The sequence below is a fragment of the Truncatella angustata genome (assembly GCF_020726525.1).
Source record: "Truncatella angustata strain MPI-SDFR-AT-0073 chromosome Unknown BKA67scaffold_8, whole genome shotgun sequence".
Lineage (NCBI taxonomy): Eukaryota > Fungi > Ascomycota > Sordariomycetes > Amphisphaeriales > Sporocadaceae > Truncatella > Truncatella angustata.
The window spans coordinates 453,503-471,302 of record NW_025763388.1 but is presented as its reverse complement, the minus strand read 5'-3'; the positions used below and the strand labels follow the sequence as shown (position 1 = coordinate 471,302).

The 17,800-nt window shown below is 52.4% G+C and overlaps 6 protein-coding genes across 6 annotated transcripts; 2 read left to right on the top strand and 4 right to left on the bottom strand.

Annotated features, from left to right (window-relative positions):
• Positions 1-189: 189 nt before the first annotated feature.
• BKA67DRAFT_662252 (cytochrome P450) lies at positions 190-1,876 on the bottom strand (the record flags this gene model as incomplete). The annotated part of the gene is made up of 2 exons (XM_046107961.1): positions 190-1,468; positions 1,530-1,876. The coding sequence occupies 2 exons, from the start codon at positions 1,874-1,876 to the stop codon at positions 190-192; spliced, it is 1,626 nt and encodes a 541-aa protein (XP_045953975.1).
• A 740-nt stretch (positions 1,877-2,616) lies between these two features.
• Positions 2,617-4,524, top strand: BKA67DRAFT_539323 (uncharacterized protein; the record flags this gene model as incomplete). The annotated part of the gene is made up of 1 exon (XM_046100614.1): positions 2,617-4,524. One exon carries the CDS (start codon positions 2,617-2,619, stop codon positions 4,522-4,524), a length of 1,908 nt encoding a protein of 635 aa, XP_045953974.1.
• Positions 4,525-4,665: 141 nt separating this feature from the next.
• Positions 4,666-5,649, bottom strand: BKA67DRAFT_523352 (uncharacterized protein; the record flags this gene model as incomplete). Its single annotated transcript, XM_046098456.1, has 1 exon — positions 4,666-5,649. One exon carries the CDS (start codon positions 5,647-5,649, stop codon positions 4,666-4,668), a length of 984 nt encoding a protein of 327 aa, XP_045953973.1.
• Positions 5,650-6,443: 794 nt separating this feature from the next.
• On the bottom strand, positions 6,444-8,732 carry BKA67DRAFT_662249 (uncharacterized protein; the record flags this gene model as incomplete). Its single annotated transcript, XM_046107960.1, has 3 exons — positions 6,444-7,315; positions 7,370-8,586; positions 8,656-8,732. 3 exons carry the CDS (start codon positions 8,730-8,732, stop codon positions 6,444-6,446), a joined length of 2,166 nt encoding a protein of 721 aa, XP_045953972.1.
• An 817-nt stretch (positions 8,733-9,549) lies between these two features.
• On the top strand, positions 9,550-13,085 carry BKA67DRAFT_577532 (uncharacterized protein). Its single transcript, XM_046103643.1, has 2 exons — positions 9,550-11,907; positions 12,108-13,085. The coding sequence occupies exons 1-2, from the start codon at positions 9,808-9,810 to the stop codon at positions 13,047-13,049; spliced, it is 3,042 nt and encodes a 1,013-aa protein (XP_045953971.1). The 5' UTR covers positions 9,550-9,807; the 3' UTR covers positions 13,050-13,085.
• A 610-nt stretch (positions 13,086-13,695) lies between these two features.
• On the bottom strand, positions 13,696-16,281 carry BKA67DRAFT_577530 (uncharacterized protein). The gene is made up of 2 exons (XM_046103642.1): positions 14,016-16,281; positions 13,696-13,920 (listed from the first exon to the last, which is right to left on the bottom strand). Exons 1-2 carry the CDS (start codon positions 16,014-16,016, stop codon positions 13,834-13,836), a joined length of 2,088 nt encoding a protein of 695 aa, XP_045953970.1. The 5' UTR covers positions 16,017-16,281; the 3' UTR covers positions 13,696-13,833.
• Positions 16,282-17,800: the final 1,519 nt, after the last annotated feature.

Sequence of the window (17,800 nt, the reverse complement as noted above, 5' to 3'; positions counted from 1 at the left end):
ACTAGCAGTCTCGTCTGTTTTGGAGTTGTTACTACCATTGAGCTCCCATTTTTAAATATGAGCCCGGTTTATGCTTCAAGCAGAAGAGACATCGTGAAGTATCACTGCTAGACGGAAGCAGCCAAATGATTCTGAAGTTTGGACTCATATTGTGATCTCTAATGCTAATAACACCGCCAGAGGTAGAGACTAGGCGATTTTGTCGAAGCGTAGCCACAACTGCCCACTTGTAGGATGTGCAGTATATCCATCGGTGGGCTCGATGCCGTCATCACTGACAATGTGACTCATGTAATTCGAGTAGATGGCAGCAACGACCAACTTCATCTCATGCATCGCAAAGTTCGACCCGAGGCACATCCGCCCTCCGCTCGAGAACCCCCAGAACTGTCTCTGCCGATCTCTCCTCTTCTCCTCGTCCTCGTCCCCGTCCCTCGGCAACCACCGAGTATGATCCCAGGTCTCCGGGTCGGGGAAATACCTCTCGTCCCGGTGCAGATTGTATACGGAGGCAGAGATCCGGACACCGCCGGGGATTTCGTGCGGTCCTATGCGACATGATGCCGCTGGCGTGACGCGAGGCTCGGGCCCGCCGGCTGGGGCATAGCGACGCACCGTCTCCGTGATCACGGCATGGAGAATCGGAAGTCTGTCCAATTGCCTGGGGTCCGGGGTTGCGGCTTTACCCTCTCGGAGACGCATGTCCGGCAGCAGCGTGAGGAGCTCCGCGCGCAGTTCGCGCTGCAGATCTCGTGACCGAGAGAGGTGCCATGAGACATAGGTCAGCGCGACGCCCGTGGTCTCCTGCCCGGCGAGGACGTGGTCGAACATCTCGGAGGCGAGCGATAGCTCCCGCCGCTGGATCGTGGTCGAGTAGAGCGGAGAGGCGGCCCCGCTGGTGCTCTCCTCCTTCTCGATGCCCACCAGCAGAGAGCGGAGGACCACTGGGTCGTTTGCCGTGCCTTGCGGATCTGCTTCGGTGTCGTCTATCAGGAATACCCGCGCGGAATCGCAGAGCTTCTTGCACCAAGCTTCGAGCTCCCTGTTCGCCGCGGTCACCCACGATGGGGTCAGGTTCAGCCCGACGAACCGCAAGGCCTTCGACAGGCGGGGCAACTCCTGGTCGAAGAACCCGTAGCCTTTTCGGACCTTGTACAGTTCGAGCCAATGGTCTCGGTACAGTTTTTGCTGGATAAAATTCGAGCTGTTCCGCAGCCCGAAGCAGTAGGTGGTTATGAAGTCCATGGCCACGCCAGCAAAGAGAGAGTGCACGTCAATGCCATGAGGATCTTGACTCTTGTGCGTCGATTCCTCCAGCAGTGGTAGGAGCCTGGAATTAAGGATTTCGTGATTTTGCGCAGCGAGTGAGGTGGAGGAGTGGACGTATGACTTGGAGTAGACATTCGACACCATACGCTTCCTCAGCGAGTGATGTTTGGCCTCTGATGATGAGAAAGTACACGGGACACTTGGATTTGATTAGCTGGCGTTTCTTTTGTGCTCAACTAACAATATGCTGCAACACGTACCCGTAGTTATCAAACACGGAATACCATTCATGCTTGTCGAAGCCTCCCTGGTACACGGTCTTGACTGCTTCCATGTCGTTCACGGACACTTCATTGGGCCCCAACCGTACGATAGGCCCATGTTCCTTGTGCGCTTCTTGCAAGGTCCTGTTTTCCCGGCCATAGAATCGAGCACTGAGTATCCATACTGGGGAAACAGAGCAGGACCAGTGTGGGGTTGGGAGCTTTGCCAGTGGTGAGAAGAAGGCCGGGTATAGGATATATCTATATAGCAAAGATATTGTAACCAAAAGCGTTGCCGTCGTGGCTGCGATGTGGCTATCGTGGTGGCCTTCGTTATACCCCATGATGCTGGGGTTAGACTAGTTGCTCGGGGCTCAGCTTCGGGAGTGGTTACAAGATGCTGAAGGCCAGAAAACAACACATATCATCATGGTAGAAGATGCCTGCCAATATCTCGTGTGGGACAAGCTATCGGAAGAACTACAGTATAAAATACCAGGTCTACAGTAATACCAGACGCTGGGATACGCAACGAGTATGAATTCGCCGCTGTCAACCATGCCCAGGTACAGGGTTCAATGTGGGGCGGGCCTTCCTCTTCGCCGCCAGCCAGTTACGGATCCGTACTGGCGGCTAAAGTTTTGCCCAGAGCATGAACAAGATGAGTCGAAAGCCAGAAATGTGTCCTGCTGGCGTTTCTAAGCTTGTGTGCATTAGGAGCCAGAGCTAATTTCGATATAACACTGTTATTTTCTGTCTTGGGAAGTCCCTAGACAAGTTTTCAACACTTTCTCGAGAATATTAACCGCAGGTGAGTCAGAGGCAAATTGATCCAATCATTAATGATGATGTCAATTCCTGGTCCCACATTGAATGACTCTCAGAGGCACAGCCCGTGGCTTGCTAGTTGTAATATCAAACACGGCCTTACAATCCTTGTACAAAACCATTAATATGGATTTAGTGGATTGGTTATAAGACTCGAGATGTCCTGACTAGACACCATTCATATCATAATCAGCCAATCTCAAACCTTCTTAAAAAGCACCCACACATCATCGAGTGCAAATCAGCAACAAAAGTCATGCTAGAACTAGACGTGGCTTCGTTGAGCCTTGCAGACTTATCAATGCTCGAAAATCTGCCATTGGACATCCTGCTCATCATTCTGTCATATCTGAAAACGGCCAGAAGCGTGGCGAGCCTTGCATCCACATGCAAGAAGCTTCACGCTGTGGTTCGGACTGATGGGTGGCGCATATTTCTGAGGAGCCATTTCGAGAGCCTAGCGCTGCCTCAAAGCATGAAGGACGAAGAATGTATGGGCTGGACGAGGGACGTGACAGGGCAGTCCCGTGCATGGGATCGACGTGCATTCTCGGTAGCATCGTTCATCCCACCCGTCAAGAAACCACATGCCACGAACGGTCATGGCGGTCGGTTTAGGACACAGACCTTCCCACCTCACATCATCGTGGATGCGACCTCGAAGTTGACGGGAAGTACCGTAGCGGAGACGATAGTTTGGGGTGCAGGAGAAGATCTTGTGATTTGGCGGAAACGGCTGGGACGTTTCACGCCAAGGAGGGAGGAATCTTGGACGTCTGTGGAAGGCGCCGTAATGGGTTTCGCCAGCGGGAAGGATGATGTGACAGCTCTTTCTATCGTCAACGATACCTCTAACCGCGTCAACTTCTTAGTTGGTAGAGCAAGCGGCTATCTACAACTTTTATCAACAGGCAAGAATAACTCTATACGTTCGGCAGTCCACTTCCAACCTATACCATCTGAGGGACGGGTACCGCTGGAGCAGAAGGAGATACAACACCTGGACATAAATAATGGGAAAGACACAGCGGCTGTCATCACCAAGGATAGCTTGTTCTTCTACCCACTGAACGACCCATCGTTGGTCTCGGCAGATCAGAATAATGGCTCCTCTGATGCCATCGTTGCGCCGAAGGAGGCAGTCAGTGTGAGAAACATGGAAAACTCCAAACAGTTCAGATTTCTCAAGGCAGTGCGTTTCATGGGTAATGGGGACCTGGCTCTAGGCATGACCTACAGTCCCGAGCCTCTACGATATCTCAAAAGAACCCCATCAGGAGTCCAGATTATCAACGCGGCCAAGTTGCGGTCTTCGAGACGTTGTACAGAGTCTTATGTCTATGATGTCGGATATGAGCAATCTATTCGTGATATTCTGCCGTTGAGTACGGCGTCTATCGCTGGAGGAGGGGGCAACGTTACACTCAGCTCGTATGACGACGCAACTATTCGCCTGCAAGATCTCCGGAGTCCTTCTCCAATAGACACGATTTATCAGGACCACTTCGAGGTATCAGCGCCCGTAGGTCCTCTTGTTTCGCACGGAATGGAAAGGTTCGTTGCCGGAAGTGCCCGCACCGCGACTCTTAAGATCTTCGACTTCAGATGGACCAAAGGATATGTCTATACGGACGCTCTGCCATGCGGAGTACAACCACTTGTACCCACGCCGAAACCACCAACCATGGCATACTGTCCACACTCCACAGACGTCGCCAAATGCAACCACCGGTCCGGTGTTCTGTGCAACCGCCATATACTAGCTAGGTCAGACTTTTACAGGCCGAACTGCACTATCTATCTCCCTCCCACCCAGCAATCAGTATCACCAGTCTACTCTCTGGCTAAGCCATCGGATTTGTCGTCGACCATATATGCAGGGCTCACTGGGGAGCTTGTGCAAATGAGCCTCAGAGACCAAGGAGAGCATCCGCGTCAGCGTCTTCACATGCAGCGCACGGACAAGAAGCACCGAAGCGGGTACAGCTATCAGGAAAGCCCGATCAGCATCATCGAGACAGGTGATGGTATTGCTTTGCACGATATCACCAAGAGTCAGAGGATGCCGGAGATGCACAAGCAAAATTACAAGAATTACAGGGGACCTCTACCGGTCGCAAAGATGAGGGCGCATCGGCTCGACGATCTATATCTCCGGGGATAGGTATATCATATATTCAGTCGAACCTGCGGGGCCATCCCTAGCCCCGGCCTTCCTCATATCAATAAATTTCATTGCTTAGCTGACTATAAATCATAAAAACATTGGTCAGTCGAATAGCTCGATCGTCCGCTAATTGCTGCTTCAAAATCCTCTTCGCACCAACTCCTTCTCTGTCCACTCCCACAGCCTATCGATCTGCTCCTTGTCATTCATCAGCTCCCTCCCCTTGTGTTCTCTCCCGACAGGATAATACACCCTCCCCGTCCCCACCTCGCCACGATCCGCGACACTAGCCCACAGCTGCCCCCTGACCCCCTCCTCGACCGGCGCCATGAACCTCTCCCCGACCGCCATCAGCGTCCTCTGCACCCAGTTGCCCGTCGTGTTCATCGCCGCGTCGTGCAGCTTAGTGCCCCTGACCCCGCCGGGGTGCACAGCGACGCTCAGGATGCGGCCCGGCGACCGCGCCGCCAGGCCCTTGGCGAAGTACACGTTGGCGAGCTTGCTGTGCCCGTAGCGGCCCCAGGGGCCCAGGTCGTCCATGTCGGAGCCGACGCGGTCGAGCAGCATGCCCGCCGCGGGCGCGAGCCACTGCTGGGCCACCGAGGTGAGCGTGACCACCCGGACGTCGCTGCCGGGCTGCTGCTCTGCGGTCCGGGTCAGCACCGGCAGCAGGAGCCTCGCCAGCGCCGCATGCCCCAGGTAGTTTGTCCCGAACTGCGCCTCGTAGCCGTCAGCCGTGAGGCACGGGGGCTGGGCCATGATGCCCGCGTTGAGCATGAGGATGTCGAGGCGGTCGTTCTCCGACAGGAACTGGCGGGCGGCCGTCTTGATGGCCTCCAGGGAGCTCAGGTCCAGCTGCAGGATGTGTATGTTGGAAAAGGAGGGGGAGGAGGGTGGTTCTGTGTCAGGGTCTGCCGCCGATGATGGCTTCGACAAGGACTGGATTGCCTGTTCCGCTTTGGAGACGGAGCGGGAACACATGTAGACCTTGGCGCCGGCCGCGGCGAAGTGGCGGACGGATTGCAGGCCGAGACCATTGTTGCCGCCGGTGACGAGGACGGTTTTGCCACGCAGGGATGGCATGTCCGTGTTTGGGTTGAAGGTGTTATGACTAGAGAACATATTTTTCCCTCTCCGGTATAGTGTCTAGAATATGCAAGCTATAGATAGGGGCGTTGCTTTAGGAATATAGGATGGTTCTGGCGATGGGGGTTTGCGACTGACGAGAAAATACAATTCCTTCCCCCCCCCCCCCCTCTACCTATAGCCATGATTCAGAAACAAAGAGGACACAAGTCCCTTTATACTCCCGCATCAGTCAAGAGCATCTTTACAATAATTCCCCCCAAGACATTTGCGAGCCTGACTTACAAGACTGCTCCTTGCGGGCCCCGCGGCGTAACCCTCACCCAGTGGGCCTCGGAGAGGAGAACTCAGGGGATCATAAATCCGAACGTCCCGCTTTTCGTCGCATGGATGCGAACACAAATCGAGCGCAGGGGCTTCGTCTACATATCTATATGGCGAGTGTTATGTAGTACAGCCCTTCGCATAGTTGTTTGAAAGAATGCCGATTGAGTTGCGTGTTAAAGTCTCACGAGGGTAGTGTCAGTTGAGATTAGGCTTTATTTAGTGTACCTCGGTTTCTACTATTCTGCGTTGCCCGCTTTGGAATCACTGACGCTTGGTATGTCCAAATGAAGTTGGAGAGAAAACAAATTATGGCTTAGTAACACATTTCAGGGCATTGTTTTTCTTTTGTCTCTGCCAATAGACAATGGTATCTGCAAAAATTCTCAAGTATGATTACAAGACGTAGTCAAACAACAACTATTAAGCTGAGTAGGCCTGTTGCACCCAACAAATGCTACTTCAGGGTCCTTCCAACGCCCTACTTTTGACCGAAACCCAAAAGCTCACAAATCAATGAGACTCTCCTCAACTACTGGCTGCTGTGGTGCGTGTTGTGGGGCTGAAGGAAATGACTCCTGTGAGTAGCCAGGCTGATAAGCAGGTTGTGCTGGCTGGTAGCCTGGTGGTTGCTGTCCAGTATGCTGGGGCTGTTGCCAGTATTGCTGCTGCTGCTGCTGCTGCTGATACTGCGGAGGCTGTTGGTTCGGCTGCTGCTGCTGCTGTACGGGCTGAGATGCTACTGAGCCGGGCGTTGGAGGGATTGATTGTCGATTATAGTTCGCGGGTTGCTGCAAGTTGGGATACGGTGAGGGCGTAGGGTCGCCGACTGCGCTAGGAGTCTGACGGCCTTGTGCCTGCTGAGTGTTGTTGTAGTAAAAGGTTGCATTTGGATCCGAGGCCGGTGTTCCCACTGACTCGGGGGCCCTCGGGGCCTGAGTTTGATGACTAGGGTGGGCATGTGGCTCACCGGGAGCATAGCCTGGGTACGGCACAGGTGCTGAAGGTGCTTGGGTCTGCCAACTCTCGGCTCTCTGTGCTGGCTGGGGAGGATACTGGCTACCTGGAACGGCCGAAACCGAAGCGCGGTGATCGTAATTGGCATATTGTGGCTGTGGTGTCTGTGTCGATTGTGGGTAATGCTGCGGAGGGGCATAGTGGACAGGCTGCTCGCCGGTATAAAAGCTCTCGGCCGGGCCTGAAGCGCTCGGCACGATTGGGTGCATTGAGGGATAAGGTCCGGTGGATTGGCGTTGTTGCGGGAGATTATAACCACCAATTGTGTGCTGGTTATATGTCTTGGATAACCTGTCCTCGAGCATCCGGTCATAATACCGTACTACGGTGGACAGCTTGGAATGCAGGTCGAGCAGTGTATCTTTCAATCATTAGCGACGGGCATATTCAACCAAGTATCTGGCATGAAACTCACCGTGTTTGCTCATGGTCTCTCCATACGTGCGTGCTAGTTTAGGCCTGAGAGATCCGATCGAGTCGTAGAGCTCCTGAATTTGCGGCTCCCTGAGTATGGTACCGGGAGGCTGGGTCTGAAGACGGTCGACCAGTGTGGAAAAGAGGTTGATGTTCTCGGCTTCCACTGGTGAGAGTTCGTAATCGTTTTTGGGCAGTGCAAAAGGCGTAGATGATGATGTAGACTGGGGCTGGTGGGTCTGCTCTTTCAGTGCTGCTGCGTGTTGCTTTTTCTGCTCCTCCATGTCTGCCAGCGACGCAGCGATTGCAGCCTTCAGATCATCGTCCTCCTCCTCGACCGGCTTGCTTGAGGATGTGCTGCCGTTGGTCTTTGGAGCAGTGGCGGTCGTGTTGGGGGTATAGCCGCTGCTTTTGGAGCCTTGTACTTCTTCCAGGCTCATGGCCAAAGCCTTTTTGAGATCCTCGTCGAAGGCATCGTCCACCCGAGCGTCCCGCGGCTGCATGACGGCTGCCGACGAGCTCCTGTTCTTGTGTGGGAAAGAGCTAACGGTAGGCGTATGGTCCTGGCCCTGGCCCGGGCCCGGGGGACCGCCTTTGCCAGCCTTGTCGGTAAGCTTGATGTAGCATCCGTCGTCGACTCGTACAGGCTGCATGATGCCCAGATGAGGGAGGGGCAGCGTCTTGGCAGAGCACTGTTGGTCAAAGACGTTGCCGCAGTTGCGGCAGTGGTGCTTGCGGTTGGTGAAGGTGAAGGCAGTGCGGCACCGCATGCACACATCGGAATCTACCCATTCGGGAGGGGCGCTGCTGTCGATCATGCTGCTGGCGACGGTGACGCGTGGAGGGAACTGGAAACCCTCCCGCTGTAGGGACCTGTAGGTTTCGTCGATGTACTTGAGCTCGTAGCGGTTCTCAGTGGCGATAGCCCACGACTGGATCAGCTCGAGGATCTTGCTGCGTACGTCGAGGTTGACGGCGGCGGGGCCGACTGCGTGGAGGAGGGAGACGAGATTGTCCATGAACTCTCTCGAGGCGATCTCGACGAGGAAGTGTTGGCCGCCATTCTTGACGCATGTGTCTGTCAGGTTCAAGGCGCTGAGCTGGGTGTTTGGGTTCTTGTTGCCAACGCGACGCTTGAGAGAGCGCATGGCCTCTTTGGGCTGGACCGTCTTGGATCTTATGACATCAGATATCTCGAGGTTGAGTGCGATATCCTCTCTGTGCGCAAGGCGGTGGTCAGTTCCTGCGCGGCCAAGGCGATGCCTTGCTTTGGGGGTTATCTCTTACAGACTGCTGCCGGTGGCCTTGTCTATCTGCTCGTCCAAGGCACTGTTGGCCGAGGAAGACCACCAGCCTCCCATCATCTTGCTTGTGGCGGCTTGCGAATAGGGTTGGATGTGTCGTTGTGCTGTTCGGCGTAGATATAGATCGGGCAGATTGGTAGGGGAGGGGCTGGTGTCAAGACTTGCGGTGTCTAGGTTGGTCGGTACTGTCAACACTATGTTTTGTAAATAGAACAAGACGGACTGGGGAGGCAAGGCCGCGACGTTTGAATCTTGATGATTGCGCGGCAAGACAAGGCAGCACCGATGAGGCTCGTTAAGCATGAATTACATAACTTAACTTACAGGGATACTTTCCGCCTGAAGCTAGGTAAGGTAATGGTGGAGCTTGAGCTTCAGGCAGGCCGTCAGTGGCCAAGCCGTCAAGTCAAGCCGTCAGGTTGACTACATGTGTGCTGTATGTAAGTAAAGTATTGGCGGGGCCATCCCGGGTTACATAGGTGGTAGTAGAGCCTAGAGCGCAGAGCCTAGCAGCCTAGAGCCTAGCATTTAGAGCCTAAGTTAACTTAGAGCTCACCTGTTAACCTAACCTAAGCTTAGTCCATAACTGGTGGATCGGGATTCCAACTGAACCAACCGCTAGAATGGTTGTACAGTAGCTATGAGAGATGCTCAATGTTTCACTCTTCCCTGGATATTACAGAACAGAGGCGAATGGCGGACACTACGGTGTGTATGAAACATAACTTGGAAACTCTATCCATGTTTTGTATGCATTGCTAGTGAGCCAAAGGGAATAAAACAACACAATACAAAATGCACAAGAAAACACGGAATGGTACATTTGCTCTCTCCCTCGGCCCCCGTGAATTAGTCCATAGCATGCATACTGTAATCACACACAGCAAGTAAAGTCATACCGAACTATTTGGCCCCCCCGGTCGGCTGTGCAGTGCTGAATGGGACACATCCCACCTCAACCCGCTTAATGTACCGCATTGGGCTTCACCCTGCGCACGACGTCAGTCGCAGCCACATGCAAGGCAGTTGAGAACCATTGCGGCGATACATGTAACTAGATTGACTAACAACGTATTGCGACTTACCATACATTACCCACGTCCCCCATTCTTCACCTCGACATGATATAACCGTTATGGCTGCTCCTGCCCATGGCTATTCTTCCCCTAGCCATGGCTCAAGCGCAGGCTCGGGCTCAGCCTCAGGTCCAGGCCGGAAGGAACCATATCCTCATGTCGACGACTTAACATCCGTCACCGTCGACTTGGACCCCCATACGCCACTGCGCAAGGTCCTCGAGACCGGCGACGCTTCTATGCGACAAGCCATCACCTTCGGCGACTTCGGCCGTAACGACCTGGCCTTGCGCGAATACATCAAGGCCTTCACCATCGCCGTCGAGAAGATACCCAAGCACAAGGACTACCCTGCCGTCAAGAATGATCGCACAGACCTGGGCCGCTTATACCTCGCTCTAAAGACCAACATCACCAGATACTCGGAGCGCTTCGACGGCATCAAGGCTGAGATCAGGGCCGATAATCAAAGGAGTGGCGTACAGCCCAGAAGTGCCCTGCTCATGAACCTTCCCAACGCACCCACCAACCTGCCGAGTCGAACTTCCAAGACCAACGGAACGCACTCGCGATCGCAAAGTGTCCATGTCGACAGCACCAGCAATGGCCAGCCCGTCAAACACAGCAGGAATGGCAGCACAAGCTCCCCCCATAGGGCAAAGCCCACAGTCCAGCCAAAACCACAAGCCCTGCATGGGAACGCAATTAAGCCCTTGGCCAACGGTGGTCCTCAAGACCTCGCCAGCAGGTTTGCCCAACTGCGCGTAAGCAAAGATGCGTTGAATACTCAGACAAAGCCCTCCGGGCCCAGGGACATACCCCGACCCAAGGTGAACAGTTCGGTACCAACCATGCCCAAGATGCCCGACGCCATATACAGTCCCGCCAGAGGGACTGTCACCAGCGAGGTAGCAAATCTGCCTTCGAGCACCCCCCGAGGCATGTTCAGTCGAACGAACTCTATAGCATCTGTTGCTCCTGGATCGGCCAGAAACTCCATAGATATCGGGGCAAGGCCTACACCAGAAACGTTCGTGACGACGCACGCGCCAGCATCACCGCGGGTGCAAATACCGCCCGGGACAACAATTACCCCCGAGCAACTCCGCGAGTACATGCAAAAAGGTGCAAATGCTGTGCGCTTGCTTCTCATCGATGTTCGCAGTCGTGAGGAGTTTGATGACGGGCATATCATGTCACAAAATACCATCTGCATTGAGCCTTCTGTTCTCGCTCGGGGGCATATATCTGCGGATGACATCGAGGAGAGTATGGGTATCGCGCCTGATGAAGAAATGAGGGCCTTTGAGGATCGCGCCAAATTTGATCTCGTCGTTCTTTACGACGACGATTCCTCTTCCTTACCCGGCGGGCCCCAAGGGGACGACCAGGCGACAGCTTTGTTTGTCCTCTATCAAGGCCTCGACCAGTTCAACTACGGAAGAGAACTCCGACACAAGCCAAAACTTTTGCGCGGCGGCGTCGAAGCTTGGGTCGATCTTTTTGGCCGTTATAGTCTTCAAGAATCCAAGACATCAGCAGCAGTTAGCCAGCCACGCACAGATCTTCGGCGCTTCAGGCCGGCACAAAGACGTCGCGCCAGAGCTCAAACCAAGGCTCTGAGACCCGAAGAGATCAAGGAATTTGAAAAGAAGATCCAAGAAGACGAGGCAGCTGCAAAATCACCGCAAGAATTTGTCAGATCCACGGCAGACTTCCTTCGACGGTATCCTTCGACCTCTGAAATCCAAGAGTCCATGGCCGCCCCAGTCACTGATTCCCGATCACACTTCGAGACCGACCTCCCACCAGCACCCCCGGCCCGTCCAGCACCTTCTGTTCCACGAACAAGTTACAGCGGGCTTTCTAGCAGATCTACCGCCAACGATGTCGTACCCGCGAAGGGGCCTCTAACAGAGGCCACAACCCGCGACCGGCCTACCGGGCTCATCAATCCTCACATGAACTGCTTTGCGAATTCTGCTATACAAGCTATCCTGGCTTCGCCGGGATTCGCTTCTGAACTTGCAAGGAAGGAATGGGCTGACCAGTGGAGGCCTGCAGCCCCAACGCCGCAACTTATGTCCAGAATACTTGGCAACCTGATTGAGTGGCTTGCTGGCAGACAATTCGAGTCGATGCAGCCAACCACATTCATGGTAAGTTGCTATACCTCAAGGTATTCTGTGTCGATCCACAGGTCATTACAACCCTTTCGTCCCCTCCATTGATTTCACCGCGATGTTCTCGCTTGACGCTTCATGTGATTCTGCCTCACCCCATCAGAGGTTGGTGGAAGATGCAATAACTGGACCAATGCAATGTCTATTTGAGAATCTCAATGCTAACATTATCTTAGAAATACTGCCAGTCGATCCACCAAGGATACCGTCTACCAGGTTCCAACAGACTTTTCAAGTTCGGTGACGGTACCCAGCACGATTCATCAGAATTTTTGTTTGACTTCGTCTTCTCACAACTAGATAACGAAACAAATCGTAGTCGCGATACCGCATTCGTCAACTACTCCCAACCAGGCGAAGATCTGAAGAAAGCTGATAAGGACAGAGCTCGCAGATTATCACCATCCGATCTGGCACTGGAATCTTGGCGGCTTTACAAATCGTTTCATGACACCATCATGACAACATACTGGGGTGTTCTGCACGTTGACAGGAATATTTGTCAGACTTGCGGGGATTCCGTCGACAGCTTTGGCTACTCCAACTACCTGGACCTTGGGATAACTGGTTCTGATACCGACCAGTATCTGACTCTGAAGGAACTTCTAGACGAGCAATATAACACCAAGGAGATTCGAAGAGCAGATGGAGGCACGGGTTATGAGTGTGGCACTGAGATCGGCGAACGTCACATGTCTAAGGAGGCCTTCACCAAGCTTGCACGTCTCCCACCACTCTTGGCCATCCGATTCAAGAGGTGGGACTTTAACGGCGCCAAAGTCATGCGCAAGATCAAGTTCGACGTCGAAAATCTGGACCTTTCCAGGTACAGCCTCGACCATAACCCCAACGCCAAGGAAGACGGCTTCGGTCGCTACCTGTATGACCTCTACGCCGTGATCACACACGGAGGCGCCTCATCCAACGGGGGTCACTACATCGCACACGTCAAGGACAACGGCCCAGAGAAGGACAAATGGTTCGTGTGCAATGACAAGGACGTATACAGACGATATGTCCGAGCCTCGGGAAACAACTCGCCCTTGGAGCGCGAGTGGTTTGACTGTACCAACAAGTTTACGCCGTTCATGCTGTTTTACAAGCGTAAAGATCTGTGATAGAATGTGGAGGGGGGGGGGGGGTGTTCTTTCTTTCTCTATTCTCTGATACGCATACACACCACCACATAGCGAAGCGGGATTTGCATCTAGGACGGCGTTCGGCTCCATCAGGAAGAAAAACAAGAGGATGATATCCTATTACTATGCATAATTCTAGATCACGCTGCTGGACACTTTGCCCACCAAATCTTTTATTTAATTTTTTTGTGCATACTGTGATCTGCGATCATGTTCATGTTTTTATCTTTCGTCCTTTTGCTTTGATATATACGTGGGTGAAGGCGGTGAGCAAAATTTTGAAGAACAAACGAGTATTACCGTTGGCGTGTAGGATACCAGCGAGTTGAGTTATTCACGGTCTTGCTTTGCTTGCCTTGCAGGCCGCAGCATCGGGGTGTTGATTTCAACAGTCCTGCACTGTTATTGTTGGCTATTCCGAGTCGACCATAGTAAAGCGTAGATACGTCCTAAGCCGTTATCATGGGATCATGCTGAAATTTAACAACGGAAGTCGTATGATAAGATCGTCAAAGAGCTGCGAGACTCCTAGAAAGACATTGACAGGAGATCTTCTTCGAAATACCTGGCTCACTTCTTCTACTGATCAAGTTCGTCGGGTGCTCCTTGTTCCTTCTGTCGTTCCTTTTCTGAAGTGAAGAAATTCATTATTTGATATTATAAAAGCTGACTATTATAATCTGTTTCGGGGCTCTCTCGACCCAGATGCCGTAGAGATGATGGCATATCCAACATCTTGCTCGTAAACACATGAAATTGATGTCTATCCCTTGAATCCGTTCTCGAGCTCCTTGCCGTACTTCTCCTTCAGCTTTCTTCTGTTCACCTTCTGTGTTGCCGTCACGAGGTTCTATTAAAGGATTAGCATTCCACCGAAGCAAACAATCTGTTCACGAAAAAGAAAGAAAAAGAATTTCGGGTGGGGGGAGAAAGTAAAGAACATACGTTAGCAGGCGTCCACTCGTCATCTACTAGCACGACATTGGTGATCATCTCCAAGCCGCCCAGGCCTCCCTTCTTGCCGACTCCGCCCAGGTCCTTCAGAACGGCGTCTCTGACCTTCTTGTCGGTATGCATGTGCTTCTCCTCGACTCCCAGACTCTTCGCCAGCTCGCTTAGGTTCTTCTCATTCGGGCTGACAAGCGCAATGGCTCGTGGATGCGAGGAGTCGCCGTGCACCATGATGTTCCCCACGTACTTGCTTCCGCGATAGACAGCTTCGACCTTTTCGAGCGCAATGTACTCGCCGCCCTGCATCTTGATGAGGTTCTTGACACGGTCGATGACCTTGATATGGCCATTGGCATCAATCTCTCCGATGTCGCCAGTCTTGAACCAGCCGTCTGGGGTTATGGCCTTCTCGGTCTCCTCGGGGTTCTCGTAATACTCTTTCAACACCGGTTTTCCTCGAAGCAGAATCTCTCCCTGCGGCGGGGTCGTATCCGTTCTGTAGTTCAGTTCAGGTAGTCCTACAAGCTTGAGCTCCACTGCACCTGGGACTGGGCCGATCGCGTTCGGTGTCCACTGCAGAGGGTTGCCTAAGGACCCGTTGCCGCAGGTTTCGGTCAGACCATACCCGGAAATCATGGGTGCAACCACCATAGACATGAAATGCTGAGTGCTTTCAGAGATGCCGGAGGCTCCGTTGACGATGAATCTCAAGCGGCCTCCCGTCATTTGCCGCACCTTGCCGAATACGACATCGTCCAGCAGCGATGCGCCGGGAAGGCCGTAAGAAACAAATGTAGACTTCAGGTTATATGCGCCCCAGAACAGGGCATTCGTTAGGGCACCGGAGGAGTTGACCTTTGCCTCGACGCCCTTCTTTACAGTCTCCCAGACCTGCGGAACACCAACCATGATCGTAGGCCTCAGCTCCCTCATGTCTCCTGCGCAGTTCCGCATGCTCGAGTCTACCAACGTTCGTGGTGATCCGTAACCCATCGTCGCGCCGACAAATAGAATCAGATTTTCCAGAACGAGCTCGAATATGTGCGCAAGAGGCAAGTAGGCGAGGATGACTTCCTTAAAAGAAACTCCCTCAGCTACGTTACAATGCAGGCCAGCAATACCGGCGATGATGCCCTCGTGGGTTATAGGTACACCCTTGGGTGGGCCAGTTGAGCCTGACGTGTACATGATGCAATACAGATCGGTTGGCTTGGGCGGGACGGGAGCAGTAGGGTTTGCCTCTCCCAGGGACTGGAGCTCGGAGAACGAGATGACCTTGAGATGTGGGTGTTCCTCTTTGAAACTCGTGATCTCGGAGTCGTCCACGGGCATGTTGGTATCGTCATTGTAAATTAAGTATTTGACATCCTTGGCCGCCTTCAGAGGGTTTGCTGCCGTCTTCAGGAGGTGCGGGTCTGTGTACATGGCCTTGGCTTTCGTCTGCACCAAGGAATGCTGCACACCCTCCGGGCCCAGTGTATCATAAGCCGTGGCTATAGTCAGTGATTGCGAAGAGCACGCATGTGAGATGGACAGCCAATTCCGGCTGGTAGAAGCGAAGATGTGCAACTTGTCACCGGGGTCCAGCCCAAGTTTTCTCAGTCCTGCTCCAATCTGCAGGACCAACTTCTCATACTCGGAGTATGTGAGGAAGGAGTAACTGGAAAGCTCAAAATATTGCCATTCCTTGTTGACTTTCTTGGTCACTCCGTCGACCACCTTGTCAACTTTCTTGATCTCCTTGTGCACCTTGATGAGTTTCCGCGATCCCATGGCATTTTTGGTAGGGTACTTGTCTGCGCTATTCTTCAGTAGCTCAAAGATTGTACCAACATTGGGAGCAGGCCTGTCTATGAGCCCATCTTTGGCTTTCACGTTCCGGTAAGGTGGTGTTTCGCCATCTTTGGCCAGCTCGCCAGGAGATTGGACTGAGAAAGGTGGCTGCTGGACGAAATGAAGGGGCATAATACCCTCCTTCTGTTCCGGTAAACTCATGATGACAGCTGTGAAGTGTGTGGTCTACGTGATCTGAAGCTGGTGTTTTAAGGTGTATCTGAATAGGAGCTCAAGATAGGCTTGGCAGATTTGCAAAATGTAGCGAGCTTGTAAGAATGATGTCACCAAGCTAGTCGCAAATGTCGAGATTGATGGATTCGATACCAACAAATCGTCGAAATATATTGACACAAGATGGACAGGTGTTGAAGATACACTCGAGATTGAATAAACAAACAAATTTGGATACGTCTCGGGATCGTCAATGCTAAGAAATTCAAATTCGGAGGCTCAAGCAACTTACCGATTTACCAAGGCTGGTCCAGGGGTCCTCGGTGACGTCGGCGCCAGACTTATAGAGTACGCTAACTAGATACAGCTAAGATCCAAACAGAGTTCCAGCCACTGAGAAGGTAGGTAGAGAAATCTAGAAGACCAAGAAACCAGGAATCGGCATGCTATTGACGTTTGATATCTCCAGTATTCTCAAGTAGTCTATATATATGTATATATTTTCTAAAATCTCGAGGTCAGCTTATCATCACTCCTCACTGCTTATGACAGAAGACGAACCTATTCAACAAAATATCACAATAGCAGCCATGCCTTGATCACAAACCTTACCCAGCCACTCAGATGTCAGCCAGCGACTGCGCGAGCCGAGGCATATCGATCATGCGCCACAAGAAATGTCGGACCTACACGTCCACACGCAGCCAAACTTCTGCCTTGAAGCTTACGCCGGGCTCTGCAGATATTTGCGGCCCACCCCCTTTGTGATCTAGGTTTTCCAATTACGGCTCGGACAGGATGCTCACCTCTAAATTTATTAAACTATGAGTTGCGTTAGCACGAGGTTTGCATGCGCGGCATACATGGCGGTACCATTGTAACCTAGCTCAGTCGTAGTCCAAATCCGAACCAAGGGACCAGTGGCACGCAATGCAAGTGTAAACCGTTGGGTTCGCTGCCAACTGCTGTTATACGCTCTATGGAGACAGGGGTACCCAAATGACCATTGCGACCGTCTGCATCGTCGTTCATGTTGACATCTTGGGGCACCAGTATTTTACAAAGTGACAAACGTGCACTCAGGTAAGTGCAGAGAGCAGACCGATGTTATATACAAACCTTGGCCTGCGGTTATACCTATGCCAAGGCTTTCATTAGCAAATTCTTCATCTTGCACTGCAATGCCGAATCCAACAGTGAAATCAAGGCAATGAATGTGGTTGCTGAGGAACCTTATATAGAAGGCAACAAAACCGTATATTCTGTGGTATATTTATATCACGCTTGGCTGTATCCTCCCCACATGCTTGATCATGAACTAAAACCCTATCACCCTCTAGCCGTACTGAGGATAGCGAACCGCAGCACGCATATCCGCCTTGTTGAGTGCCAGATAGATGCATCAAATGCCGGCGACTCCAACAATACAACGGACCACACGACGGAATGAGATGTCGCATCACTCCCAATCATCTGATCGCTACTGACCAGTTGCTACAAAGTTTCAACAAACCGACTACGTGGAAACTTCTACTTCTCAAGCGACACGTTGATACGCTTCTAGCACAGTGAAGCGTCGACAGCGGAATAGCCGATAATGATTTAGAGGTCTAACCTAGGATATAAGTTATTGGACCATGACCATGAATTGACCACTTCAGTCAGACAGCTCCACCTTGTGGAGACCAAAGAGCTAAAAGAATATAGAATGACACCAATATTATTAGTCAGAAAGTGTAGCAAGCCTATATTGACGCGACTGCGATCCGACT

What these genes read in the sequence shown, in the direction of transcription:
- BKA67DRAFT_577532 (XM_046103643.1), top strand. Translation starts at nt 9,808, where the DNA reads ATGGCTGCTCCTGCCCATGGCTATTCTTCCCCTAGCCATGGCTCAAGC. An exon ending in TGCAGCCAACCACATTCATG is followed by an intron (nt 11,908 to 12,107) that starts GTAAGTTGCTAT and finishes ACATTATCTTAG; the next exon opens with AAATACTGCCAGTCGATCCA.
- BKA67DRAFT_577530 (XM_046103642.1), bottom strand. Translation starts at nt 16,016, where the DNA reads ATGAGTTTACCGGAACAGAAGGAGGGTATTATGCCCCTTCATTTCGTC. An exon ending in ACGAGTGGACGCCTGCTAAC is followed by an intron (nt 13,921 to 14,015) that starts GTATGTTCTTTA and finishes ATCCTTTAATAG; the next exon opens with AACCTCGTGACGGCAACACA.